The sequence below is a fragment of the Notolepis coatsorum genome (genome assembly GCF_963971535.1).
Source record: "Notolepis coatsorum genome assembly, chromosome: 15".
Lineage (NCBI taxonomy): Eukaryota > Metazoa > Chordata > Actinopteri > Aulopiformes > Paralepididae > Notolepis > Notolepis coatsorum.
Window position 1 is genome coordinate 67,930,536 of NC_140179.1, and position 25,369 is coordinate 67,955,904.

The 25,369-nt window shown below is 43.1% G+C and overlaps 1 protein-coding gene and 1 long non-coding RNA gene across 2 annotated transcripts in view; one reads left to right on the forward strand and one right to left on the reverse strand.

Annotated features, from left to right (window-relative positions):
• The first annotated feature begins 465 nt into the window (after positions 1-465).
• Positions 466-25,369, forward strand: part of LOC311242191 — a 97,267-nt gene continuing 72,363 nt past the window's right edge. The window contains exon 1 of the long non-coding RNA XR_014620596.1: positions 466-646. This is a non-coding gene — a long non-coding RNA (uncharacterized lncRNA). The remainder of the gene's footprint in view (positions 647-25,369) is intronic.
• The window catches only part of glipr1a (GLI pathogenesis-related 1a), a 37,133-nt gene continuing 19,128 nt past the window's right edge, over positions 7,365-25,369 (reverse strand). Inside the window, exons 2-6 of the mRNA XM_084331141.1 lie at positions 22,040-22,288; positions 21,471-21,568; positions 20,947-21,049; positions 10,127-10,153; positions 7,365-7,548 (exon numbers count right to left, since the gene is read on the reverse strand). Coding sequence (XP_084187267.1) covers positions 7,474-7,548; positions 10,127-10,153; positions 20,947-21,049; positions 21,471-21,568; positions 22,040-22,288 — 552 coding nt within the window. The 3' untranslated portion in view covers positions 7,365-7,473. The remainder of the gene's footprint in view (positions 7,549-10,126; positions 10,154-20,946; positions 21,050-21,470; positions 21,569-22,039; positions 22,289-25,369) is intronic.

A 25,369-nucleotide genomic window follows, 5' to 3' on the forward strand; every position in this document is an offset into this window, starting at 1 on the left:
TGCCACTAGTCAAGAGTTTTATTTGTCACGGCATACAAGCATACAGTGAAATGCGGGGGGTCATGCCCGCAGAGATTGTGCAATAATACAAGTAATGAGAATAAGACATTTGTGCAATAATACAAGTAATAAGAATAAGACATAACAGGTATAATGTACATAAAGTTTACAAAAAGCATGGTTAGACATGCTAAAGTCCTGCGATAGTGCAATACAATGTTGGCTACGGATGAGTTTCAAGTTTCTTTAACACTTTGGGTGCCGGGAAACGTCTTTAATATCAATATTTCAAATATCTGTGATCGGATTCATATTTCCCCTCCGCTGGCCTGAGATCCACCAGGAGGACCCACTGAGCTCTCTGGCGGTTCAGGAGCGCCATCTGGTGGCCCATCGGCACAATCGCCAAACAGGAAGTGCTGTGAAGGTTGTGCTGGTCGGCCATATTACTTCCGGGCACTTGGTTTGGCTACCGGCACTCTGGCTCGTCACAATATATAGCGATCCATTGCCAATAACTCGATAAACAACATGATTTGGACGTATATAGTATTATACAAGCTGGAAATGGTTCATCAGGATAAACATCCCATAATCGAAAACGGTCTACACCACGCTGATCGTCCAACGGCGCGAGGAAGATCCGGTAAGATTCAGCGTTATTTTTGAACGTGTTCCATATAAACTGTTATGATGAACATATGACCCACACTAGATGAATGATATAACGCTGCCCACGGAATTATAAACGATCCCCCGCCCATCCGGTCATCATATCATACGTAGATTATTCTAGAAGTACGTCCAATTGAAATTTTTTATATCGCCCCGATTGCCATCAAACTGTATTTCATCATCAATATAATGCATTTGGGGCTATAGGACACGTTCTGGAGAAAGCTGCAGAAAGAGATGAAAACATACTTATACATTAGACCATACTTTACTATGAATAAGTGAATGAAAAAGTTTAACGTTGCTACACAATGAACAATACATATAGGACTTTGAATGGGCCCTAATAATGGCAATGTAGCAATAGAATTAAAAAAGTTATAGCCATGCAAAGAAGGGGTACTTCTCCATAGACAAATAGAGCTGGCAATCTATGGTATATCATGAATTTAACCCATGGCACCCAAAGTGTTAATAGTTGTCATACAGAAGTACAGAATACTTTTATACAAAATGCTTCTTTCTGTTATGCTCCAGAGACTGCTAGACAAAAGTATGAAATAAAATAGTATAGCATGTAAAAATAGAAGTCACGTACGCAGACACAGTGTTCAGTATATACATATGTACAATGTTCAATGCAGTATGGTAACTGAGTTACCATACAATATACTATATAGTGCAAAAATGGGATGAGGTACAATTTACAGTAAGGTGTACTGAGGTATGGGTTGTAGTGCAAATCCTTTACCAATAAATATAAAGTGTGTTTAGGTGTTCTAAAGTGTGGAGAGTGGGTGCTGCAGTGTGTTGTTTGTTTAAAGTGAGTGTGTGCGTGTGGATGTGTGTGTTGTGAGTGCATTTGATGGTTGTTGCATAGTGTTATTGTTCGTTGAGCAATCTGATGGCCTGCGGATAGAAGCTTCTTCTGAGTTTTAATTTTTTTTAATCTTTTTCCTCCTCTGATTTTCTCCCATCCCAATGTTAGTCATTATGCCAATTCCCAATCCCCTTCCTGGTCGCTGCGCACTTACCCCCCACAGTCGGTCTGGGAGAGTGGAGGCTATCACGTGCTTCCTCCGACACACATCTAGCCAATCAACCGCTTCTTTTCACCTGGCAGCGCGGACTCTCACTGAGAGCTTGTAACGTGTGGAAGGATCACACTACCGCCCTTAGATCCTATCCGCGCTTAGCAGGCGCCCCGACCGAACTGTAGGAGTCGCTGTTTACAACGACCCGGACCCACCCTGCCAGCTTCTCCCACCCTCTAATACTGCCAATTGTATTAGTGTGAACGGCCAGCCAAGCTGGTGACAACCCCGGAGCTGTGAGCTGGATTCGAACAGGCAAATCCAGCGTCTCCGGGGTTGGTGACGAACGCAATCTCCGCTACGCCACCTGACCGCTTCTTCTGAGTCTTTCTGTGCTTGCCATGAGACTCCGGTATCGCTTGCCTGACCGCAGCAGTTCAAAGAGGCAGTTGTTTGGGTGGCTGGAGTCCTTGATGATTCTCTTAGCCTTACCCCTGCACCGCTTGTTGTAAATGTTCTGGAGAGTGGGAAGCCCCCCTCCAATTGTGCGTTCGGCTGAACGTGCCACTCTCTGTAGTCTGCTATGGTCTTGTGCGGTGCTATTCCCAAACCAGGAGGTGATATTGCCAGTCAGGATGCTCTCTATTGTACATGAGTAGAAGTTCTTAAGGATCTTCTGACTGACTTGGAACTTCCTTAGGCGCCTGAGGAAGTAGAGGCGTTGTCGTGCCTTCTTCACAACACTGTCAATGTGTGTGGTCCATGTCAAGTCCTCGGATATGTGGACTCCGAGGTACTTGAAACTGTTCACTCTCTCAACCGGTGCCCCGTCGATGCTGAGGGGGCTGTAGTCCCTGACCCCCGACCTCCTAAAGTCCACAATCATCTCCTTTGTTTTGCTGACGTTCAGGGAGAGGCTGTTCTCCTGGCACCATCCCGCCAGGACCTTGACCTCTTCCAGGTAGGCCCTCTCGTCGATTGCAGAGATCAGGCCCACCACTACTGTGTCGTCAGCAAATTTGATGATTGTGTTGCTGTTCCGCTGAGCCACACAGTCATGTATGTACAGGGAGTAGAGGAGGGGACTCAGAACACAGCCCTGGGGGGCCCCTATGTTGAGGGTGATGGATGAGGAGGTGCAGTTGCCTGCTCTCACCACCTGGGGTCTACCCGTCAGAAAGTCCAAGACCCACTGGCAGAGGTCATAGTTCAATCCCAGGTCCCTGAGCTTGGCTGTGAGTTTGGAGGGGACTATGGTATTGAATGCTGAGCTGTAGTCGATGAATAGCATTCTCACATAGTTCCCCTGCCTCTTGTCCAGGTGTGATGCTGCTGGCACTGGGACTTATGTACACTACTATACAATCTACAGTTATACTATGTTTCCTTATGCTAGCTTTAAGTACCTGGGGGTCCACATCTCAGAGGATCTGACATGGTCAACACACATAGACACAGTAGTAAAGAAGGCGAAACAGCGCCTCTACCACCTGAGACAGTTAAGGAAGTTCAGAGTATCGGGGAAGATACTCCAGTCCTTCTACTCAGGGGCTGTAGAGAGCATCTTGACCGGAAACATCACTGCCTGGTATGGAAACAGCACGGCACAGGACAAGAAGGCCCTACAGAGAGTGGTGCGCTCAACCGAGCGTACCACGGGTATTGCACTACCTCCCCTGCAGGTTCTATACAACAAAAGGTGCAGATCCAGAGCCTGCAGAATAATGAAAGACCCCCACCACCCCAACTACAGCCTGTTCCAGCTGCTGAGGTCAGGCAGACGCCTGCGAACCCCAGCTACTAGGACAGAGAGGCTTAGGCTTAGCTTCTTCCCCCAGGCCATCAGAGCCCTGAACAATGAACATTGAGTACCACAGAACACTGAACTATCCACACATAAGCACACATGAGCACACACACAACACGCACGCTGTGCACGCTCACACACTAGCAGCCACTTTAACATGAGCGGGCACACACTCATGCCGCACACACGCACACTTATGGCCAAAAGGAAAGGCCACTTTAAATTAGTATAACGGGAACAGTGTATTGCACTACCAAAGCTACCTAGCATGTCCTATATGCTCTGTAAATAACTATGTACAGATACCGAGATGTCACACCATGTTACCTGTTACCTGTTTATTGCACAATGTTTTTTTTTTTTATTGGATTCTATTATATGTTGTACCACTGTATTGCACATTGTTGCGGGCAAGACCACCCGCATTGTATACTTGTATGCCGTGACAATTAAAACTCTTGACTTGACTTGACTTGACTATATCCATCTGTTTACTATACAAGAACCACTCCCGTTCTCTTTTTTTTTTTTTTTTTTTAGTGACCTTTCCATTGTGTAAAGTGACCGTTGAGTGTGAGCATGTACAGCATGTGTGTGTGTTCATGCTAAAGTGACTGTTAGTGTGTGAGCGTATACAGTGTGTGTGCTCATGTGTGCTTGTGTGTGGAGAGTTCAGTGTTCAAGACTGATGGCCTGGGGGAAGAAGCTGAGCTGAAGTCTCTCTGTCCTCGCAGGTGTTTGCCTGACCTCAGCAGCTTGAACAGGCTGTTGTTGGGGTGGTGAGGGTCTTTCATTATTCTGCAGGCTCTGGATTTGCACTTCTTGTTATATAAGTCCTGCAGGGGTGGTAGTGCAATACCCGTAGTACGCTCTGCTGAGCGCACCACTCTCTGTAGGGCCTTCTTGTCCTGTACCTTGCTGTTTCCACACCAGGCTGTGATGTTTCCAGTCAAGATGCTCTCTACAGCTCCGGAGTAATAATAATAATAATGGCTTGGATTTATATAGCGCTCTTCATGACACCCAGAGCGCTTCACAGAGTCCATTATTCATTCATACACAGTCATACTGGTGGTGGTAAGCTACAATTGCAGCCAGAGCTGCCCTGAGGCAGACTCACGGAAGCGTGGCGAATAATCATCGCCTACACCACCAACATTCATTCACATGCATACACATTCATACGAGGCAAGTAGGTTAAGTGTCTTGCCCAAGGACACAACGGCGATGGGATGGACATGGGCTTGAGCGGGATTCGAACCACCAACCCTTAGATCATTGGACGACCCGCTCTACCCCTGAGCCAAAGCCGCCCCTGTAGTAGAAGGTCTGGAGTATCTTCCCCGATACTCTGAACTTCCTTAACTGTCTCAGGTGGTAGAGGCGCTGCTCAGGTACTTGAAGCTGCTCACCCTGTCCACGGTAGCCCCGTTTATCCTCAGTGGTGTGTGTGTCCCCTGCTGTCTTCTCCTAAAATCCACGATCAGCTCCTTGGTTTTACCAATGTTCAGGAGCAGGCTGTTGTCCTGACACCAGCGTTCCAGTACATCAACCTCCTCCCGGTAGGCCTTCTCGTCGTTGTCAGAGATCAGTCCCACCACCTCTGTCGTCCGCAAACTTCACTATGGAGTTGGAGCTGAACTTGGCCACACAATCATGTGTGTATAGTGAATACAGCAGGGGGCTCGGAACACAGCCCTGGGGGGACCCGATACTCAGGGTGATGGTGTTGGAGGTCTGACCCCCCACCCTGACCGCCTGGGGCCTTTCACTCAAAGTCCAGTATCCAGGCGCTCAGAGCGGAGCTCAGACCCAGCTCGATCAGCTTGTCCACCAGTCTGGTGGGGACTATGGTGTTGAACGCTGAGCTATAGTCAATGAACAACAGTCTCACATAGCCCCCCTTCTGGCAGTCTAGGTGAGAGAGGGTGCTGTGTAGTACTTGAGAGACCGCATCGTCAGTGGACCTGTTTGGCCTGTATGCAAACCACAAAGGGTCCATATCACTGGGGAGGGAGGCACAAATGTAATCCTTAACCTGTTAAGCTGTAGCCCTATTTTCAGAAATCTCGCCTAAAGGTACATGCCTAAGTAAATGGAAGATTACTCCACTTCTACAAGGCCAATTTGCATGCTCTTGGTATCTAGGAACATCTAGGGACCTGGGGGTATGTATTTCCAGTGTCAGAAATATTGTGTCTGTTACTAGGCTTGAGTAAATTGTAATGAAAAAAGGGAGAATATAAATTATGATTTATTTTTGCATCTGCCGGTGAATAACACCATGTTACAAGCAAGCTGAGCTCATTCAGCACCTTTTTATTTATTTATTTTTTTTTTAATCTTTTCCCCCCTCCTTTTTCCGATTTTTCTCCCATCCCACTGTTAGTCGTTATGCCAATTCCCAACCCCCTTCCTGGTTGTTTTTTGCGCACCCCCCTACTGTTGGTCCGGGAGGCCGGAGACTGTCACATGTTTTCCTCCGACACATGTGCAGCCAGCCGGCAGCCAGCCTGGCAGCGCAGATTCTCACCGGGAGAGTGTAATGTGTGGAAGGTCACACTACCTTTCTCCAGATCCTACCCTCGCTGTGCAGGCGCCCCGACCGAACTGTAGGGGTCGCTGTCCACAACGCCCAGGACCCACCCACGGCTTCCCTCCCCCTAACTCAGCCAAACGAGTTAGTATAGCGATCAGCCCAAGCCAAGGCAATGCTGACTCTCCGGGAGTCGAGACCGCAGCCTCTTGCATTGGTGACGAGCACAATCTCTGCTACGCCCCCTGACCGCTCATTCAGCACCTTCTTGAGATCAAGTGTAAAATAACATCTAAGCAAATGAATAAAGGGAATCTGATTAAACAGATTTGTAGATACAGTAATTTGTAGATACAGTAATAAATGATAATCGATTTTAATTATAAATTCATATTTGACCTCGAACTTGACCTTATTATGGCCAAATCATACATCTATGGATAGGGAAAAGGCTCCTCTTTCCAATGGCAGGATTGAATCTGGATTTAGTCATTTCCTTGCGGTTTTACGATAAAAGAGATATAATTAGCATTTTTCCAGCCTCTCAAAACATTTCATGACCACAGAGGTGAGTGCCACCGGTCTGTAGTTATTAAGACCTGTTGGGGAGGATTTCTTTGGTACCGGTATTATAGTGGACACCTTGAAGCAGGCAGGTACCACGGACTCAGCCAGGGATAGATTAAATATGGTGGTGAACACTGGGGCTAGCTGGTTAGCACAGGACTTATACGTCCTGTATCCCATCTGGGCCAGCTGTCTTTCTGGTGTTGACCCGCATAAATGCTCGTCTCACACTGTGTTCTGTCACTGAGAGAGTGCCCCCCCCCCCCCTCCACGACAGCCGGCGCGTCAGTGACGTTGTTAGCCGGTGAGCTAGCGTCGCCACTGTTTGCACCGAACCGTGCGTAAAAGGAGATGTCACACTAGAGCACCAGCATGTCATTTATCCAATCGGGTGCATTCCACGTGGGGAAATGGGAAGTAGTTGGGGTATACATGCCTGCAACATGTAAACAAGATGCATTTTGGACCCACAAAACATATTAAAATGATCAATTCATTAATCAATCATTTATTGAGTGGTATGGGGTGGGGGGCAAGCAATATTTTTTATTTAGCACCTTTCTAAAAGCTGTGGGTGTATAATTTAAAAAAGAAAAAACATGAACATAATTATTGTATCTATAGCACACGATTATTTGTGGTGGTAGCAAGTTGGCACACGTAAAAACAGAAAGGACTACATGCAAGGTAAGATGTGTGTTGTATCCAGTTTGGGCAATCTATTTGTGGTGGGTCGCCTCAAATAAACCAATGTATGGCAAAACACTGAAGTCACTCGTAGCAGAAGACGCTAGGGCAAACGCGGTGCACTCCATAGGCAGCGATGAAGGTGAGGAGTAGGGCCAAGGGCCGGATTACCAGCACAGCCAGACAGGAGGGGCCACAGGTAGATAGGGCGGGGTCCCAGTCCGGGGTCCAATTGTTGTAACCTGGTACAGAGGGTCGGATGGTGCTCATTAATTGTATTATAGAAAACTAAAACTAGACATGGGAGAACATTTGATAAAATTGTAAATGGAAAACAACTGAAACATGTATTTAATCTCGATCATTGAGAGCAAGCTCTCATCTACAATCGAGAGGTATAATACAAAAATTATATGGAAACAGAAAAATCAATTAAACAATTTAAATGTATTAAAACAACTACAGACTGAGGTGAAATGGTTTATAACTTTAAACCGTAGCGTATCTCCGGGGTATTAAAAAGTATTAAATTAATACATTTAATTTAAGGTCTTAAATTTCATTTGCATTGAATTTGTATTGCATTTTGAGGGGGGGGGGGGGGGTGGGGGGTGGGGGAGATGAAATAATATGAAATATATATATTTTTTTAAATATTAAACTGAGCTCTTACGTGGTATTAAAAATGTCTTACATTTTGTTGAAACCTGCAGATACCCTGTAAACTGACCAATGAATACTGGAGTATTGAGTTTTAAAGTGCTTTGCACAACATTCCACATGTCACATGTTTTTTAGCCATTACTAAAAAAACCTAACTTGGATAGTAATGTAATGGCAAATTATCGTCCAATATCCAACCTACCATTCATTAGTGAAGTACTTGAAAAGATAGTTTCAGTTCAAATAAATTCCTTTCTTGAAGAAAACAACATCTTAGAAGAATTTCAGTCAGGTTTCAGAAAATATCATAGCACTGAAACTGCCCTCACCAAAATAATCAGTGACCTCAGGCTAAACTCTGACGAGAATAAGATCTCCATCCTTATCCTGCTAGATCTCAGTGCAGCATTTGATCACGATCACGATATTCTAATCGATCGTCTTGAAAACCTTGTCGGTTTCTCAGAACATGTGCTAGGCTGGTTTAAAACATACATCAGAGGGAGGAAATTCTATGTTAAACTAGGAGATCACATGTCTGATATATACAACAACAACTATGGAGTTGCACAAGGGAGTTGCTTAGGTCCTTTACTCTTCTCCCTTTACATGTTACCGCTGGGTGATATCATCAGAGAACATAATGTAGATTTCCATAGCTATGCGGATGATACACAACTGTACATATCTGCTGAACCAAATTATACAGCGATTAGCTCCATTACAGACTGCTTACTGGCAATAAATAAATGGATGAGTAAGAACTTCCTGAAACTAAACGAGAACAAAACTGAAATTCTAATTATCGGCCCCAAAACTAAAAAAGAAACGTTAATAAAGAACCTGGGAGGACTAACCCCTTGGATAAAATCTGAGGTCACTAGTCTCGGGTTATCATAGATTCAGAACTGAACTTCAATTCTCATATTAGCAAAGTGACGAAAACATCGTTCTTCCATCTCAGAAATATAGCAAAAGTACAACCATTTATTAATCAGAACGATGCTGAGAAGCGAATTCATGCATTCATATCTAGCCGGTTAGACTACTGTAAATGCACTGCTCTGTTGTATGTTAAATACCCTGTTGTATGTCCGTTCTATTTTATAATTTTTAGACTATTTTTAAACTGAATCATTTTAAACTATTTTTATTATTTGTATTACTGAATGAAACAGTAAATAGAGAGCCTATTGGGATGCTAGATCCTAATGTGAAACACTGTGATTTACCATTGCTACCTGTCTATCTTTTTTATGCTAGCTTATGTCTGTATTTTTTACTGTTGTGAAGCACTTTGAACTGCAACCTCTGTATGAAAAGTGCTATACAAATAAAGTTATTATATTATTATGTCAGGGGCACAGAAGCTAAAAGCAGATCTTCCTAATTCAGTACAAACTCTGGGAACCTTAAGCATAAGCCGTAAAATGCATGTATCCCAAACTAACTAACAAAAGTTGTAGGTCTATTGAGTTTGTTCCGTTTTAGTCTTGTCCAGCTGGCGAAAAGAAATATACATTGAATCATTTCATTTGAAACAAATCTGTTCTTAAAAGATCAATATTTGTATCTGTATTTCTTTCAGTGGATGTGTGACGATTTGCGGTAAATGTTATAGTGTGCCTCCTGTCCTGCAAATGTCAAGATTCAAGAGTTTATTCATCACATACATACCAGGGCATACAGTGAAATGTGGTTGGCCATCATGCCCGCTACGATTGTGCAATAAAACAATAGTAGTAGTAATAATAATAAGATAACTAGACTGTCTCTAGTTTGCCTTGCATTGTGTTTCTACTCAACTACTATGGAAACTCTGTTCGCCAAATGTAAATCTTTTGACAAAAATAGCAGGTGAAACCAGTGCCATCAAGTCTAATTTATTTTATCTATGTTGAAGGAAATCAGTGCCCATACAAATTCTAGTATTTTAAACATTGCAACAATGTGAGGGAAGTGGAGAATCCTCTCGTAATACTTCGCCTCTGGTCACTATTCCATAATACAGATTATTAATACAATGATAGTAGCTGCTATATGGTCATAATACACAGATAATATACTGATGGTAACTTTTATGGTCATAATACACAGATACATAATAGCTGGCACCGACATGTGCCTACATTTGGACTATACTTGGTCCATACTTACTTTGCTCTGGGTCTCGTGCGTGGTTTTCTGCAAAAAGATCAAAAACATTTGGATGACGTATAGTATGCCATTTGATGGATGCTTTCATCCTAAATCCATTTTTAGCATGGATGGCGTCCGTGGGAATTAAATTACTAACCCTGGCAGTGTGTTAACTCATTGACCGCCACGCTTAAGTGCGCCAGAGGGCGCTAGAGCGCCACCGCTTTAATCAATGGGAGGAGTGGGAGATTTGCGAGGCTTAAAATATATCTTAAATTATGGCTATGGGTCTAATACATTCGTCGATTATCAGTCAGTTGCTTGCAGTCAACATGTACAGAACGGATTGTTTTTTCATCTGTACATTTCCGTTTTATACCGCTTTGAATACGAGTATAGTTTTGGTGATTTCTAGTGATTCCAGAGAAAGACACGATAATAGCCCTTTAGTGGAATACACAAAATACGTTGTCATTTTTCGGCTGATTATCGAATCTTCCTGAAATCAACGCTAGATCATCATTATTGTCCTTCCTCGTGCATACATGAAATGGCCCTCGTAGCACGCCCCCCCCCCCCCCCCACCTCCTGCACCCAATGGAAAACAACCACACATACACACACAGACACAGCGTCGATCGGGGTAGAAACACATATCAGATCAACGATCAAATTTATATATAATGTTCTTACCTTGTATCTGATGTAATGCAAAAGAAATAATCCAATTATTTGATCGCCATTTGAAGTACTGGGCTTGGAGGTCCGTGCCACGTTCAACAGCATTGCATATGAGGGGGGGGGGGGTGGGCAGCGTCGCAGATGTATCGTTGAAATCAGGTTACCTCGCCTGATTATTTAAACCACACCGCACGGCTTGGATCGTCCCAGGAAAAAAAACGATACCATTCCCAGTGAAGTGCAATACCAGCCGGAAGGCGTAGGGGGCGGTATTTGCCCTTTTGCAAGCTCAGACCCATTCCCAACGATAACATCAGGCTGGATGGATGAAAATGAATGGATATCTCTAATAAAATAAATAACGACCAAAACCCGACTATACTCGTGATTGACGCTCAAGCGATGGCGAGTTAACCCGACTATACTCGTGATTGGCGCTGAATGAGTTAAGGCCATGCTCTACCCATTACCCTACCCAAGTCTTCAATAAACTCCAAAGCACACTCTTTTGTATTTGGAAATAACTTTCTGTTTATTCTATTTATTTATTAATTAATTTAATTCAACATTGTGCCTTGCAGACTTGGATGATGCCTGCTTTATTACAATTACACTCAAGAGAAACATTCAAGCTAGTGCTGGCCCGTGCTTGGTAGGGATGTGGACATTTCTCGATTCTAAGATGCATTGCGATGCGGATTCTGCATCGATGCAGTGATGGAACGTAATCGATTATAGCCTACTAACATTGATGTAAAAGAGGCGATGACGTGTTGTGATGCAAAGTCTCATGTAAACATGTCTTTAAAAATAAATAATTCGCAAAACGGTAGGAATGGGCAAAATTCACAAAATTGCCATTCAATAGTCAGTGGTCATGTTTAACAAATTATTTGTTAGGACATTCATAAAACATCTATAAATCATTTGCAGATGCTATTGTGTGCCCTAATATAAAGTGAAGACTATTCACTTTGACTGCCGGAAAACGCTTAAAAGCGTCATTCCCGGCCATGCTCAAGTTGCCGGAGGACGCTTTACAGCGTCCTTATATCAATATTTCAAAAATCTGCGATCGGATTCATATTTCCCCTCCGCTGGCCTGAGATCCACCAGGAGGACCCACTGAGCTCTCTGGCGGTTCAGGAGCGCCATCTGGTGGCCGATCGGCGCAATCGCCAAACAGGAAGTGCTATGGAGGTTGTGCTGGTCGGCCGTATTACTTCCGGGCACTCTGTTTGGCTACCGGGACTCGATCTCGACACAATACATAGCGATCGATTGCCAATAACTCGATAAACAACATGATTTGGACATATATACTATTATACAAGCTGGAAATGGACCCGATATTTCTACATACCATAATAGGTAAATGACTGTTCCACGCTCATCGCCCAACGGCGCGAGGAGGATACGGTAAGATTCAGCGTTATTTTTGATCGTATTCCATATAAACTGTTATGATGAACATATCACCCACACTAGATGAATGATATAACGCTGCCCACGGAATTATAAACGATCCCCCGCCCATCCGGTCATCATCAGATCATACGTAGATCATTCTAGAAGTACGTCCAATTGAAATTTTTTATATCGCCCCGATTGCCATCAAACTGTATTTCATCATCAATATAATGCATTTGGGGCTATATATCACGTTCTGGAGAAAGCTGCAGAAAGAGATGAAAACATACTTATACATTAGACCATACTTTACTATGAATATGTGAATGAAAAAGTTTAACGTTGCTACACAATGAACAATACATATAGGACTTTGAATGGGCCCTAATAATGGCAATGTAGCAATAGAATTTAAAAAGTTATAGCCCTGCAAAGAAGGGGAATTTCTCCATAGACAAATAGCGCTGGCAATCCACAGTCATTTTCCGGATTTCTGGCCGGCACCCATAGTGTAAATGTCTAATACAGTTAATTATTTGTTGACTTTTTCATCACCTTTTTTGTTGGTAAATCTATTCCATAATTTCCGACCTACAACTCCTATATTTTGTGTAGTAGACGTACTTGATGTGGTGGGCGCTAACGTTACATTTGAATTATGTGTTTGTTCCTAATGTGTGCTCAGTATATTGCGGTATGCGATGATGACATGAGGGTAATAATTATTAGTATTTTCAGGCTGTATCGGCACCTATACAGCCTAAAAATACAAATAATTATTACCCTCATGTAGCATACACGTCGGCCCACATACTACATACATTATTATACTGAGTGCACAGGATTAGCCAGCCAGCAACTGCATTCACAGGAATGAGGAATGGTCCAACCACATCAAGTACGTCTATGTGACAGATCGTATCGGACTCCTCTGCATTGTGTATTAAATGCTGATGTCCCGAGGGAGAGTCGAACTGGGGCGACGACATAGACCGCTGCACTAAGAAGTGAATTCAACTCTGGGTACCGTACCTATGTGTCTATTAACCCTGTTATGAGGAAGTGAGTTTAACTCGAAGCCCGCTTACTGCCACAGTCACATCTCAACACACCTGTTTCTGTGACTGTGGATATACTCACGGACCTCCGTTACACTCACCTCCCTAAACTCACGTCACCTCAGGACATCCGGGTCACGGCACCAGTGTGACAGATCGTATCGAACTCCTCTGCGTTGTGTATTAAATGCTGATGTCCCGAGGGAGAGTCGAACTGGGGTCTCCCGCTCTGCAGGCGACGACATAGACCGCTGCACTAAGAAGTGAATTCACCTCTGGGTACCGTACCTATGCGTCTATTAACCCTGTTATGAGGAAGTGAGTTTAACTCGCAGCCCGCTTACTGCCACAGTCACTTCTCAACACACCTGTTTCTGTGACTGTGGATATACTCACGGACCTCCGTTACATCTACACAAAATATAGGACAATAAGTTATAGGTCGGAAATGGTGGAATATATAGATTTACCAACAAAAAAAGGTTTAGCCTGCTCATATTAAAAGCGTGGGGCAGCACAAAATAATTCCTTGGCTCTGCTAATGTATAACGTGTATCTAGCTTCCATTCAAACTGACGATAACATCTGCAAATGATTTATAGATCTTTTAAGATTGTTTTACAAATCATTTGTTGAACATGAACAAATAAATGGAGGTATAGTAGTTTTTTCATATCCATGTGTTACTTACTACACAACAACATTATTTAATGATGAACAAATCAAGTACAAATAATGTTGATAATGATTTAATAATAATTTATGAATGTATATAAATGGTTTGTTCATGATTAGTTCATTATCTACAATTACCTTATAAAGGTCTTATAACTGAGTGTTATTATAAAGTGTTACCGAACTTTTTATTCCCAATAGATCTTTCACCCAGAGTGACAAATTCGTAGTTGCTCATGGTGGGAACGAGATGAAACAAAAACGGGGTTCACCTTATGGCCTAGTAACTCCATGTTCGTGTCATTGCATTTTATTCCCTCCTTGTTAAATAACTATGAAGGCTATCTCCGTATCCGTCTGTTGAATCCTGTATCTGGCTAGGCTCATGCCTTCATCTATATTTATTGGCCAGGTTACCGCCAATAATAGGGAGGTGTAGTCTGACGTCACTTTGGACCGCCCGCGAGGTCCACCCGTATAGGGATTTATCATTGGGAAAATGGATTATCGGCTATTGTAACAATTCTGCCTCATGAACAGGGGCGGATTTAGGATTGTAGGAGATCCGGGGCTTACTTCGACACCACAACCTTTAACTTATACCACCACCTTAAAGCAGACAAAAGGCACTAGAGAACACTTAAATTCACACCCTTTAATTAATGAAGCAAACTATAATAATTTATAATAATAATGATAATAATAATAATAATAATAATAATAATAATAATAATAATAATAATAATAATAATAATAATAATAATAATAATAATAATAATAATAATAATAATAATAATAATAATAATAATAATAATAATAATAATAATAATAATAATAATACACTGTGTTTGTATAGCACCTTTCATACAAGAATTGCAGCTCAAAGTGCTTCACAGCAGTACAAAAAGACAGGCATAAAATGAGCACAACATTGGCAGATCAAGAGCAATGCATAAAGTGCAGACATAAAGCATAAAATAGATAGCAGTAAAATAGACAAAGTCAAGGTAAGACATAGAACATTAAATCACATCGTTTTTCATATTAGGATCTAAGATCTAGGGTTAACTCGCCGAACGTTGAGCGGCAGGACCCCCGAAAACCAGAGTATAGTCGGGTTTTCATCGTTGTTTCTTTTATTCGATATTTCCATTCATAAAGACATGCCGGCAGCCTGTGTTATCACATATCTCAAAAGCTATGTTTCTAAGGTGGAAGAATTATGTTTTTGTCAACTTGTTGATTGTGATTTAAAGCTTAGGTCTGAGTCTACCATAACACCAAGACTTAACTCACTCAAATACAGTTAGCAGCTGGATAGACTACAGATGGAAATTAGCTTCTGCTAAATCTGGTGCAAACATATTTTCATGTAACAATGATCTTTTTTTTCTTCTTTTTTTTGAAAATAGATTCGGGGCTTTTCAGAAAACATTCGGGGCTTGAGCCCAAGTAGCCACCCCCTAGCCCCGCCCCTGCTCATGAACATTGGAAATCTTTCCATTTTTGCACAAAATTAGTTCCCTTCTATCACTAACATTATTGTTTAAGCATTTTTGGTTGAAATTTAATTTGGCGATATTTTCTTTACGATTAATTGCGACTATTTTCATGTTGAGCTATAGATTGTGGATGAATACGCACAGAAAGGTACACCATGCAAATGTTCATGCTTTATTTGTTTCAAATTAGACTATTTAGAAATGGGCAATAGGGTGTAGTGGTTACGTCATCTTCGTTTTTTCCTGTTCCACCCTCTGTTCCACTCCATGTATTTCCCCATTGACCATTTCTAAATCGGCTCGTTTTAGAGAAATAAAGCATTAACGTTGGCATGGTGTACCTTTCTGTGCGTATTCATCCACTATATCTCAACATGAAAATATTCGCAATTAATCGTAAAGGTAGCAAAATAACAACGTTTATGTTTTCGTTCGCTGGGAAACTACACTGCTATTTGGCGCTGCTGACTGACGTCACCACAGCGTAGACGCCTGGCTTTAGTCACAGACCAAGGATCAGATTTCCCTTACATTCCATAAGCTTAACAATTCGTACAATGGGAAAATAACTGACCCTGAATCTGTGGCTAGTATCTCTCTGGTGGTCATAACCATTAATCTCTAAAGCCAACCACCATTTTTAAAAGCAACAATCACATTACCATATTTGTTTATATTTTAAATCATATAATGTTATTTCGCTGCATATTAAATCACTGTAATACTAATGTAAATCATTGTTTTGTTGCATATTGTGTATAGTTTATAAATTTTGTTTTTTACATGACGTTAGTAGCTAGCTAGCTTGCTAGCCAGCATTCCCGAAACTCTAACATGCTCCGATTTAAAATGGTTCTCTCCTCTTTGTATACGTTTGTCCTCACAAACAAAGTATTCTGCCAGGGAACTTATGGACACGACAGTAGTAGTAGTTATAAGGTTTTTGAGCTTGTAACATTAGTTAGCTATCGTGGTAGCCCCTTTCGTGACTGTGATGCACCGAGTTTGATTGATTGATTGATTGATTGAAAAGTTTATTAACAGATTGCAGAATGGGTACAGTACAGTACAGCTCAATACATACAATTGTTAAGGGGATGCAGACCAGAGAAAGACTTTCGACTTGTTTACATCAGGGTCCCCCATTTTCAATTCATCATAACATATATGACATACATGACATACAGATAGACAGTACTGCTACATCTATACATTTATGACATATCAGATTTGCAAATACAGTACTGTTTGTGATACAAAAGTGTCCAGAAAAGGAGTGTATATACATTTGGCATAGAAACTGTACATTGGAGGAGGTTGGTTGGGTGGGGTGGGGTTGGGTGGGTTGGGTGAGGGCTGTACATTGGAGGTGGGGGGGGGGGGGGGGGGGGGTTGGGAAGGGGACACACACACATTTTACACTGTACATTTGAATATTGACAAAGCCTTACTTGGTCATTTACTGTACAACTAGGTTAGGACATTTGTAGGGGCCAGTTTCGAATTGCAGTCTCACGTAGGTGTTTTTTGAGAGTGTTTTTGAAGGTGGGTAGTGATTCACATTCCTTTACAGCTTTAGGCAGGGCGTTCCACATTGATGTGGCATAATTGCGAAACGTGTTTAGTCCCTTGTTTGATCCGAATCTGGGTTTTACATGATTTGTGGAGCTCCCTCTGGTGTTGTGATCGTGGTATTCACTGACCTTTGGGAAGTATTTTGACATGTACATGGGTACCTTGGTCGCGTAGTGTATCTTGTAGACCAGGCCCATTGCAAGTTGCTGTACTCTGTCGTCTACTCTAAGCCATCCTAGGTTGTCAAAGTGGGCAGGGGTGAGGTGGGTTCTAGGAGTCAGGTCAAGTAGTAGTCTGACTAGCTTGTTTTGAGATGTTTGTAATTTGTTTTTTAGTGCCTTTGAGGTGCTTTGGTACCATGAGGTGCAAGCATAATCGTAGTACCCTTGAATGAGTGCTCCTGCTAGAGTCTTCAGGGTATTCTTGTTTACCAGAGAGGAGATCCGGTACAAGAATCGCGTTCGTTGGTTGACTTTTTTTATTACATTGGATGCCATTTTGTCACAGGAAAGATTAGCCTCTAGGATGGAACCCAGGTAGGTAATTTCATCTTTCCTTGTGATAATATTGTCACCCACTGTAACCGAGAAGCCGTCGGTCTTGCTGAGTTTGTTATTTGAACCGAAGAGAATGGACTCTGTTTTGCCCATGTGTAATGATAGTTTGTTGTCGGCGAGCCATATGCAGATTTTGCCTAGTTCCGAGCTGAGGGCTTTTTCAACCTGTAACTTGTTCTTGTCAGAGACCAGCAGGGCTGAGTCGTCCGCAAACAGGAACAAGTTGCAGTCACAAGCTGACGACATGTCATTTGCATAAATTAGGAATAGTAGCGGTCCTAGTATGCTTCCTTGTGGAACACCACAGCTCACTGTGAGGGGGGGGGATAGTGTACCGTTTACTTCCACCATCTGTTCCCTCCCCTCCAGGTAGGATTGTATCCAGCTCACTGATAAACTATCAAAACCAATTGCTTTTAGCTTGTCAATCAGAATGGTGTGATTGACAGTGTCGAAGGCCTTTTGTAGGTCCAGCATGACCATGCCGCAGTATTTGCCCGCGTCCACCTCTTGTTTGATGTGGTCGTTCAAGTAGAGAAGGCATGTGTCAGTGGAGTGGGATGTTCTGAAGCCAGATTGGAATTCGTAGATTAGATTTTTTTCCGCGAGGTACTTTTCGATCTGTTCGTATACTATTTTTTCCATGACTTTCGAGATGGATGTAAGGATAGAAACAGGGCGGTAGTTACCCGGGTCTAATTTGCTGCCCTTTTTGTGCAGGGGTGTTACTCTCGCAATTTTGAAGTCCTTGGGGACGTGTCCCTGTTTTATGGAGAGGTTTATTATGTGTGTGATGACTGGGGTGATGGCTGCTGCTGAGTCTCTGAGGAATTTGGAGGGGATGTTGTCATGGCCAGTGGCCTTGTTTGGTTGGAGGGCGCTCAGTTTTTTGAGTACCTCATCAGTAGTTACTATTTCCAGTTTGAAGTCGTCTTTGTGGACGCCTAGGTTCTTGTAGTATGCTACTATGTGTTCTACCCCATACTGCCCTGAGTGGGAGGGTAGTTTGTTTACCAGTGTTGTGGCTATGTTTGTGAAGAAAGTGTTTAAGTAATTGGCTACATCCAGCTTGTCTGTGATGAGCGTGTTGTCCGTCTTTATGTTTATGTTTGAGAACCTGGTTTTGAGTTTTTTACTGCAGCCTAGTTGATTGTTGAGTAATTTCCAAAGTTCACGTGGTTTATTTTTGTTTTCCTCGGTTTTGTCATTGATGAAATTTTTTTTAGCAGTTTTGATCATGGAGTTTACGTCATTTCTTAGTCTGTTTCTTTCTAGTTTGAGTTCAGTCACTGTGATGCACCTACCTGGGTTCCATCCTAGAGGCAAATCTTTCCTGTGACAAAATGGCATCCAATGTAATAAAAAAAGTCAACCAACGAACTCGATTCTTGTACCGGATCTCCTCACTGGTAAACAAGAATACCCTGAAGACTCTAGCTGCTCATTCAAGGGTACTACGACTATGCTTGCACCTCATGGTACCAAAGCACCTCAAAGGCGCTAAAAACAAAATTACAAACATCTCAAAACAAACTGGTCAGACTACTGCTTGACCTTACTCCTAGAACCCACCTCACCCCTGCCCACTTTGACAACCTAGGATGGCTTAGAGTAGACGACAGAGTACAGCAACTTGCAATGGGCCTGGTCTACAAGATACACTACACGACCAAGGTACCCATGTACATGACAAAATACTTCCCAAAGGTCAGTGAATACCACGATCACAACACCAGAGGGAGCTCCACAAATCATGTTAAACCCAGATTCGGCTCAAACAAGGGACTAAACACGTTTCGCAATTATGCCACATCAATGTGGAACGCCCTACCCAAAGCTGTAAAGGAATGTGAATCACTACCCACTTTCAAAAACACTCTCAAAAAACACCTAAGGGAGACTGCAACTCGAAACTGGCCCCTGTAAATGTCCGAACACAACCCCCTCCAATGTACAGTAAATTACCAAGTATGGTCTTGTCAATAATCCAATGTACAGTTTTGTTTGTACAGTTGTACAGTGTCCCCCACCCACCCCTCCTACCCAACCCCCCCCCCCCCCACTCCTACCCAACCCCCCCCCCCCCCCCCCCCCCACCCAACCACCTCCAATGTACAGTCCCCCCCACCCCCACCTACCCAATCCAATGTACAGTTTCTACGTCAAATGTATATACTCTTTTTTTTTCTGGACTCTTTTTGTATCACAAACAGTACTGTAATTGCAAATCTGGTATGTCATAAATGTATAGATGTAGCAGTACTGTCTATCTGTATGTCATGTATGTCATATATGTTACGATGAATTGAAAATGGGGGACCCTGATGTAAACAAGACGAAAGTCTTTCTCTGGTCTGCATCCCCTTAACAATTGTATGTATTGAAAATTGAAAATTCTGCAATATGTTAATAAAGTTTTCAATCAATCAATCAATCAGTCACGAAAGGGGCTACTATCGTATCAACATGCCGTGACATGTAGCTAGCTAGCTTGCTAACCGGCATGATGCGTGTGCAGTGTTTGCCCCACAGGTCTGAGAAGAGGACCTGCACATTTTACTCGTTCCCGAAACTCCTCTACATGCCCCGATTTAAAATGTTCACGACAGTAGACATAATGCTACGTAATAGCATTAGCAGGGTAACGTTAACGTTAGCTAGCTAGCTTGGTACTATGACCCGTGACAGGGATAAGGCGACAGCCTAACAGACCTATAGGGGAGCATGTCTATGTTCCCCGGGTCCTATGTTCCCCGGGTTCTATGTTCCCCGCTTTGATTGAGTGATTGATTGAACATTTTAGACCACCAGCCCTGATTCCAAACTCTAACCTTTACCAGTTCGAAAGAGGGCCTAAGCTTAACCGTTCGAAACAAGGCGGACATTAATAAATAATAAAATAATAAAAATTTATAAAATGTTCAATCTATTAATCAATCAAAGCGGGGAACATAGAACCCGGGGAACATAGGACCCGGGGAACATAGGGATGATCCCACCAATAGCATAGCGTACTGAACAACAGGCTGTGGTATATGTAGTTATTTTTTACGTCAAAATTAAAAACCTTATAACTACCTTTGTTTCAACCAAAAACGCTTTAAGGGAACTCATTTTGTGCAAAAATGGAAAGCTTGCCAATGTTCATAGCGGCAAGAATTGTTACAATAGCCGATAATCCATTTTCCCAATGATAAATCCCCTATACGGGTGGAATAACCAGTGACGTCAGACTACACCTCCCTATAGGGAAATACATTGCGTTTTCAAGATGGTGGACCGTCCGAAAAAGCAATGACGTAACCACTACACCTCCCTATAGGTCCACAAAATATATGTTGTGCGTGGGTTTGTGTGTAAAAGTGCTGGAAAGTACTCACGGCAGAGTCTCTTGCTGCATCTAGTACCCCGGCTTGGCATTTACCTAGGCATGTACTGCATGCACTCCCTACATTGTAGGGCCGTATTCCATCCATATTGCCCCTGTGAAAAGACGTATACTTCAATTCTTATTTAGGATACTACTAGGCTATTTCACATAACTAAGCGAGCACTCTGCCTAATAAAACCAATGTTCAATGTTAGCTTCCTAGCTAACGTTAGCTAACATTAGCTTACTAATGTTAGCTTACTAGCTAATGGGTGGACTGTAACATAACACATATTCAGCACTATTGGGTAGCTACTGTAAACACCAATCGAGTCCCTCCTAGCAACAAATCCCTCCCTAGCTTCCTGTTTTTACAGGAAATACGTAAATATGCATAATCAAATAGCATTCTGCTAGCCATTTCATGGGGACTTTAAGAAAGAAAGTATACACTGCAGTGCAAATATTATTATAGAAAATGTGTTTGATGATTCCTCAATCATAAGGGATAATTGTGGATGTCTTTCAACTTACTGTGTGGCATAGTTGCATACAAAAATGGCTTTTGTATGCAAAAGATTTGCGCAGATTTGGACAGCACAACCAACTTTGTAACTGGTTGCCCACACAACCTAGACAAAAGAAAGTACTGCACTTACAATACAAAAGATTATGAAATATGGAGCTCAATGTGTTAAAGGGGAACTACACCAAAAAACAATGCTGATTTATTTTGCACATAATCTCACGCACATCCAAAAGCTCTAAACAGTGTTGCACACATTAATTTAGTTAGGTGGTTATTGAGAGTAAATGAGTTTTAATATGGCCACCAGCGATGTCATAGGGGACATTGAATCCCTGTGTTGAGTTGATTACAGCACCATGAAATGATAGCAATACGAGAAAATAGCAATATATTGTCTTATTATAGGGACTGCTTATAATTTCATTGAGCTGTAATTAACACAGTTTTTGGATGTGTGAGATTATGTGCAAAAAAAATCACTATAGTTTTTTGGTGAAGTACCTCTTTAAAGGACACATTTAGCACATTTGACATAAAGACATAAACACAGGCACACACACACACACACACACACCTGTGTATAGTGGCCGCAGACACCGCTGCACAAGTTGTCGCTGTAAGTGTAGTTTGTGTTCTCGCCAACCCATCTGTCTATGGCACGTTTCACGGTGAAGCTGTTCGGGGGGGAACCTGCCCATATGTTCTCCCCGACGGAGGGAAAGACGGGATGCATTCGACCAACGTCCCCGAGATGGATGTTGTGAGAGAAATCACAGTTCCTGGACCAGGCTCTGGCCGTGGTGGCTAGGCCCGCATCCCAAGTCTAGAGAGAGAGAGAGAGAGAGAGATTTGATTTTATAAAAAACTTTATTTTTTACTAAAACTACAAATGATGCAATAAACCATTCAAAAATTTAAATACTCTACAACTCAACAAAAAAAACAAAAAAACAAACAAAAAAACAAAACAAACAAACACAAAAACAAAACAAAAAAAAAAAAATTAGGGACAACAATGCTGAAACTGAAACAAAATTGTCATTTGAATTTTCCCCCATGGGAAAAAAAAACTCTAAGTGATCTAAAGTTCTGGGTGCATCAGAGAGAGAGACACCGGAGAGGCACTGTAGAAACTGTAGTTCTGAGAAGAGCGTCTCTAGCTTCACCTTTCCCCGTGTGGTACAACACATCAGGCCTTTGTGTGTGTTCGACAGACTCCAGTCAAAGCCTTTCCCGAGGATAAACAGGGCCGCCTCATCAGCTGACCTTCCTCCTTCAGCCTTATCATGTATGCTCCTACCGTTCACCAGTTGTATATCACATGGCATCGATGATGTCAGGGGCTGAAAACAGAGCAGGGGGACCGAGATGCACTCTGGACCGACATCCTTATTAGACAGTTTGTTACCCGTGCCACCCTGGCCGAGGCCTCCTTTTTCTTCCTGGTTCAGACGCCGCTCCAACATCACCTCCCGCTCCCCCGTGCGGAGACTGGCAGCCCCCAGTGACTTCCCATCGAGCAGACTGATTCGAGAGCTCAAGTCCCTGATGAAACCCATTCCGAACATAGGGTAGAAATTAACCAGCAAAGGCAGCTTGGCCATCATCCTCCGAGGCTGAATCTGGAAACCGTTTAGTTCGGCGTAGAACGTGTTGAGCCCCACAGTCATACCTTCCAACCCTTGAACAAGGTAAAGGTGCCGGTAACATAAAATGACGGCAGAGAAAACATCCCTCCTGGTGACTCTGATGACAGGTTTGCTGAAGGAGTATGGCGTGGCCTTCCCATCGGGCATGAAACGATACGCTCCGCTCCTGTCTCTGCTGGACATGGTTTCATCCCACAGAAACTGGACCTCAACCTTGTGTCCCGACCCGCCCTCCAGAAAACGAAAATCCTCCATAATCCCAGTCTTTACATAGTTCCACAAATGTATAAGAGTATACGAGATGATCAAAAATGTCTCAGCCTCCTGGCCCCGGTAGCGGGACACCTTGAAATGACCAGCCCTAAGTGACAACACACCAGTCCCGTCAATTTGTAAAAAAATCATAACCTGCTTCCTGGGCGATGCCCAGCAGCGCCTCACTGACACGATAAAAAGACATACCTAAAACTGGGACCTGAGGTAAGAAAATCAGTGAGGTCAGGGAGCAAAAAAAAACTCTCTCCATGTCCCTTGCCCCATACAATAAACAAGAAAAATCCACTCTAAAAACACTTCTCATTTAGAAATAAAAAGGTAAACAAAAAAACAAAAAAACAACAAAACTACACTGATTCCACTCCGTCCTCCACCTTACTGAGGTCCCGCTGTACCTTCTGTAAAAGTTTTCTCATCCTGTATATCTCTGTTTCAGCAAAACGACCATCTCCTTGAAACCTCATATTTTTCCTTGCTGACAAAATAAAAAAATCCTTATCTGGAAAGAAATGTGCTAACTCTACCCCAATCCTGTTTTTTGTCATCTGTAAAAACATTTTCATTGCCTCCAATGAATAGCACTCATTGTCTGTAGCTGCAGATTCATCGCTCTCATATTCCTCATCATCATCAGCGCACATCTCCGACCATGTACTCTCTTGTGTACTCTGTGTACTGCTGAGTACTTCCGTCACACCTGTCTTCTTAGCTTGAGAGCTTGACAACTCAACTACTTCTAACTTCCTCTTCTGCCTAACAACCTTCATCTCTTCGTCCCCCTCTTCCATGTCAATATCCTCTACTTCCTCCACCCTGACCCCCCCAACTGAGTCCTTTGACCCTGTTCCCTCAACAGTCCCACCCTCCTCCTGCCCATTTATCTCATCCTCGCTGATACCAGCCCCTCCACCCTGTCCCTGCAGATCAACTACAGCCACCCCATGTACACTTCCATCCTCTGTAATCCTTCCTACCACGACCCCCCCCCCCCCTCATTTCCATCACCATCTATCCCTTGTACTTCAACAGGTCCACTTGCCACCCCATGTTCACTTCCATCCTCTGTAATCCTTCCTACCACGACCCCCCCCCCCCCCTCATTTTCATCCCCATCATCTGTCCCTTGTACTTCAACAGTTCTCTTCTCCTGGCTATTTAACGTGTCCTGGCTGACACAAGCCCCTTCTACCACCCCCCCCCCCCCCCCACATTTTCATCCCCACCAATTTTTCCTCGAACTGCATCTCCAGCCTTTCCTACTCCTTCCATTTCCTTATCACTTCTATCTGGTACAATAACCTTCTCAGAAGTCTCCCCCCCCCCCCTCTTCCCCCACCCCCCCCCCCCCTCAACCCCTTGATTCACACCCCAAGCTGCTCTTCCTTTCTTCATTGCGCTCTTCCCATAATTTGCCCCCCTGCTTGGCCCCTCCCCAGGGCACGCTTGTCTTTGATGCCCCTCCCTTCCACACCCAAAACAACGCATGTTCTGTGTCGTCGCAAAAATAATATACTCAAACCCGTCTATTACTACTTTAAAATTAAGATCCAACTCGTCCTCACGTTTGTTCATAATAATGAACGTCTGCCTTCTGTGAGAAACCACATGCTGTAATTCAGGTGCTTTAAACCCTGAAGACATCTTCTTTAAGGGAGATACAATCTTCCCAAACCTGGTGAGTTCCCTTAATATAAGCTCGTCCCCTACCAACGGGGGAACATTTGCCAGCGTCACCTTCTTCGCAGGTGTTGTGAGCGGCATCACAGACACAAACGTATCATTTATGACCAACCCGTCCGTTATCAGTTGATTTACTTTAATCAAATCATCCACAAAGAAAACGACTCCCCCGTTCATCCTTGCCGCAGATTTAACGGCCGGAGCGCCCACCACCCTCGCAACAGCGAGACCACATTCCTCCACTGAACACGGAAATGCCGGCGAGACCTTAAAACCAGGTCTTCTGGTCAGCTTTGCGA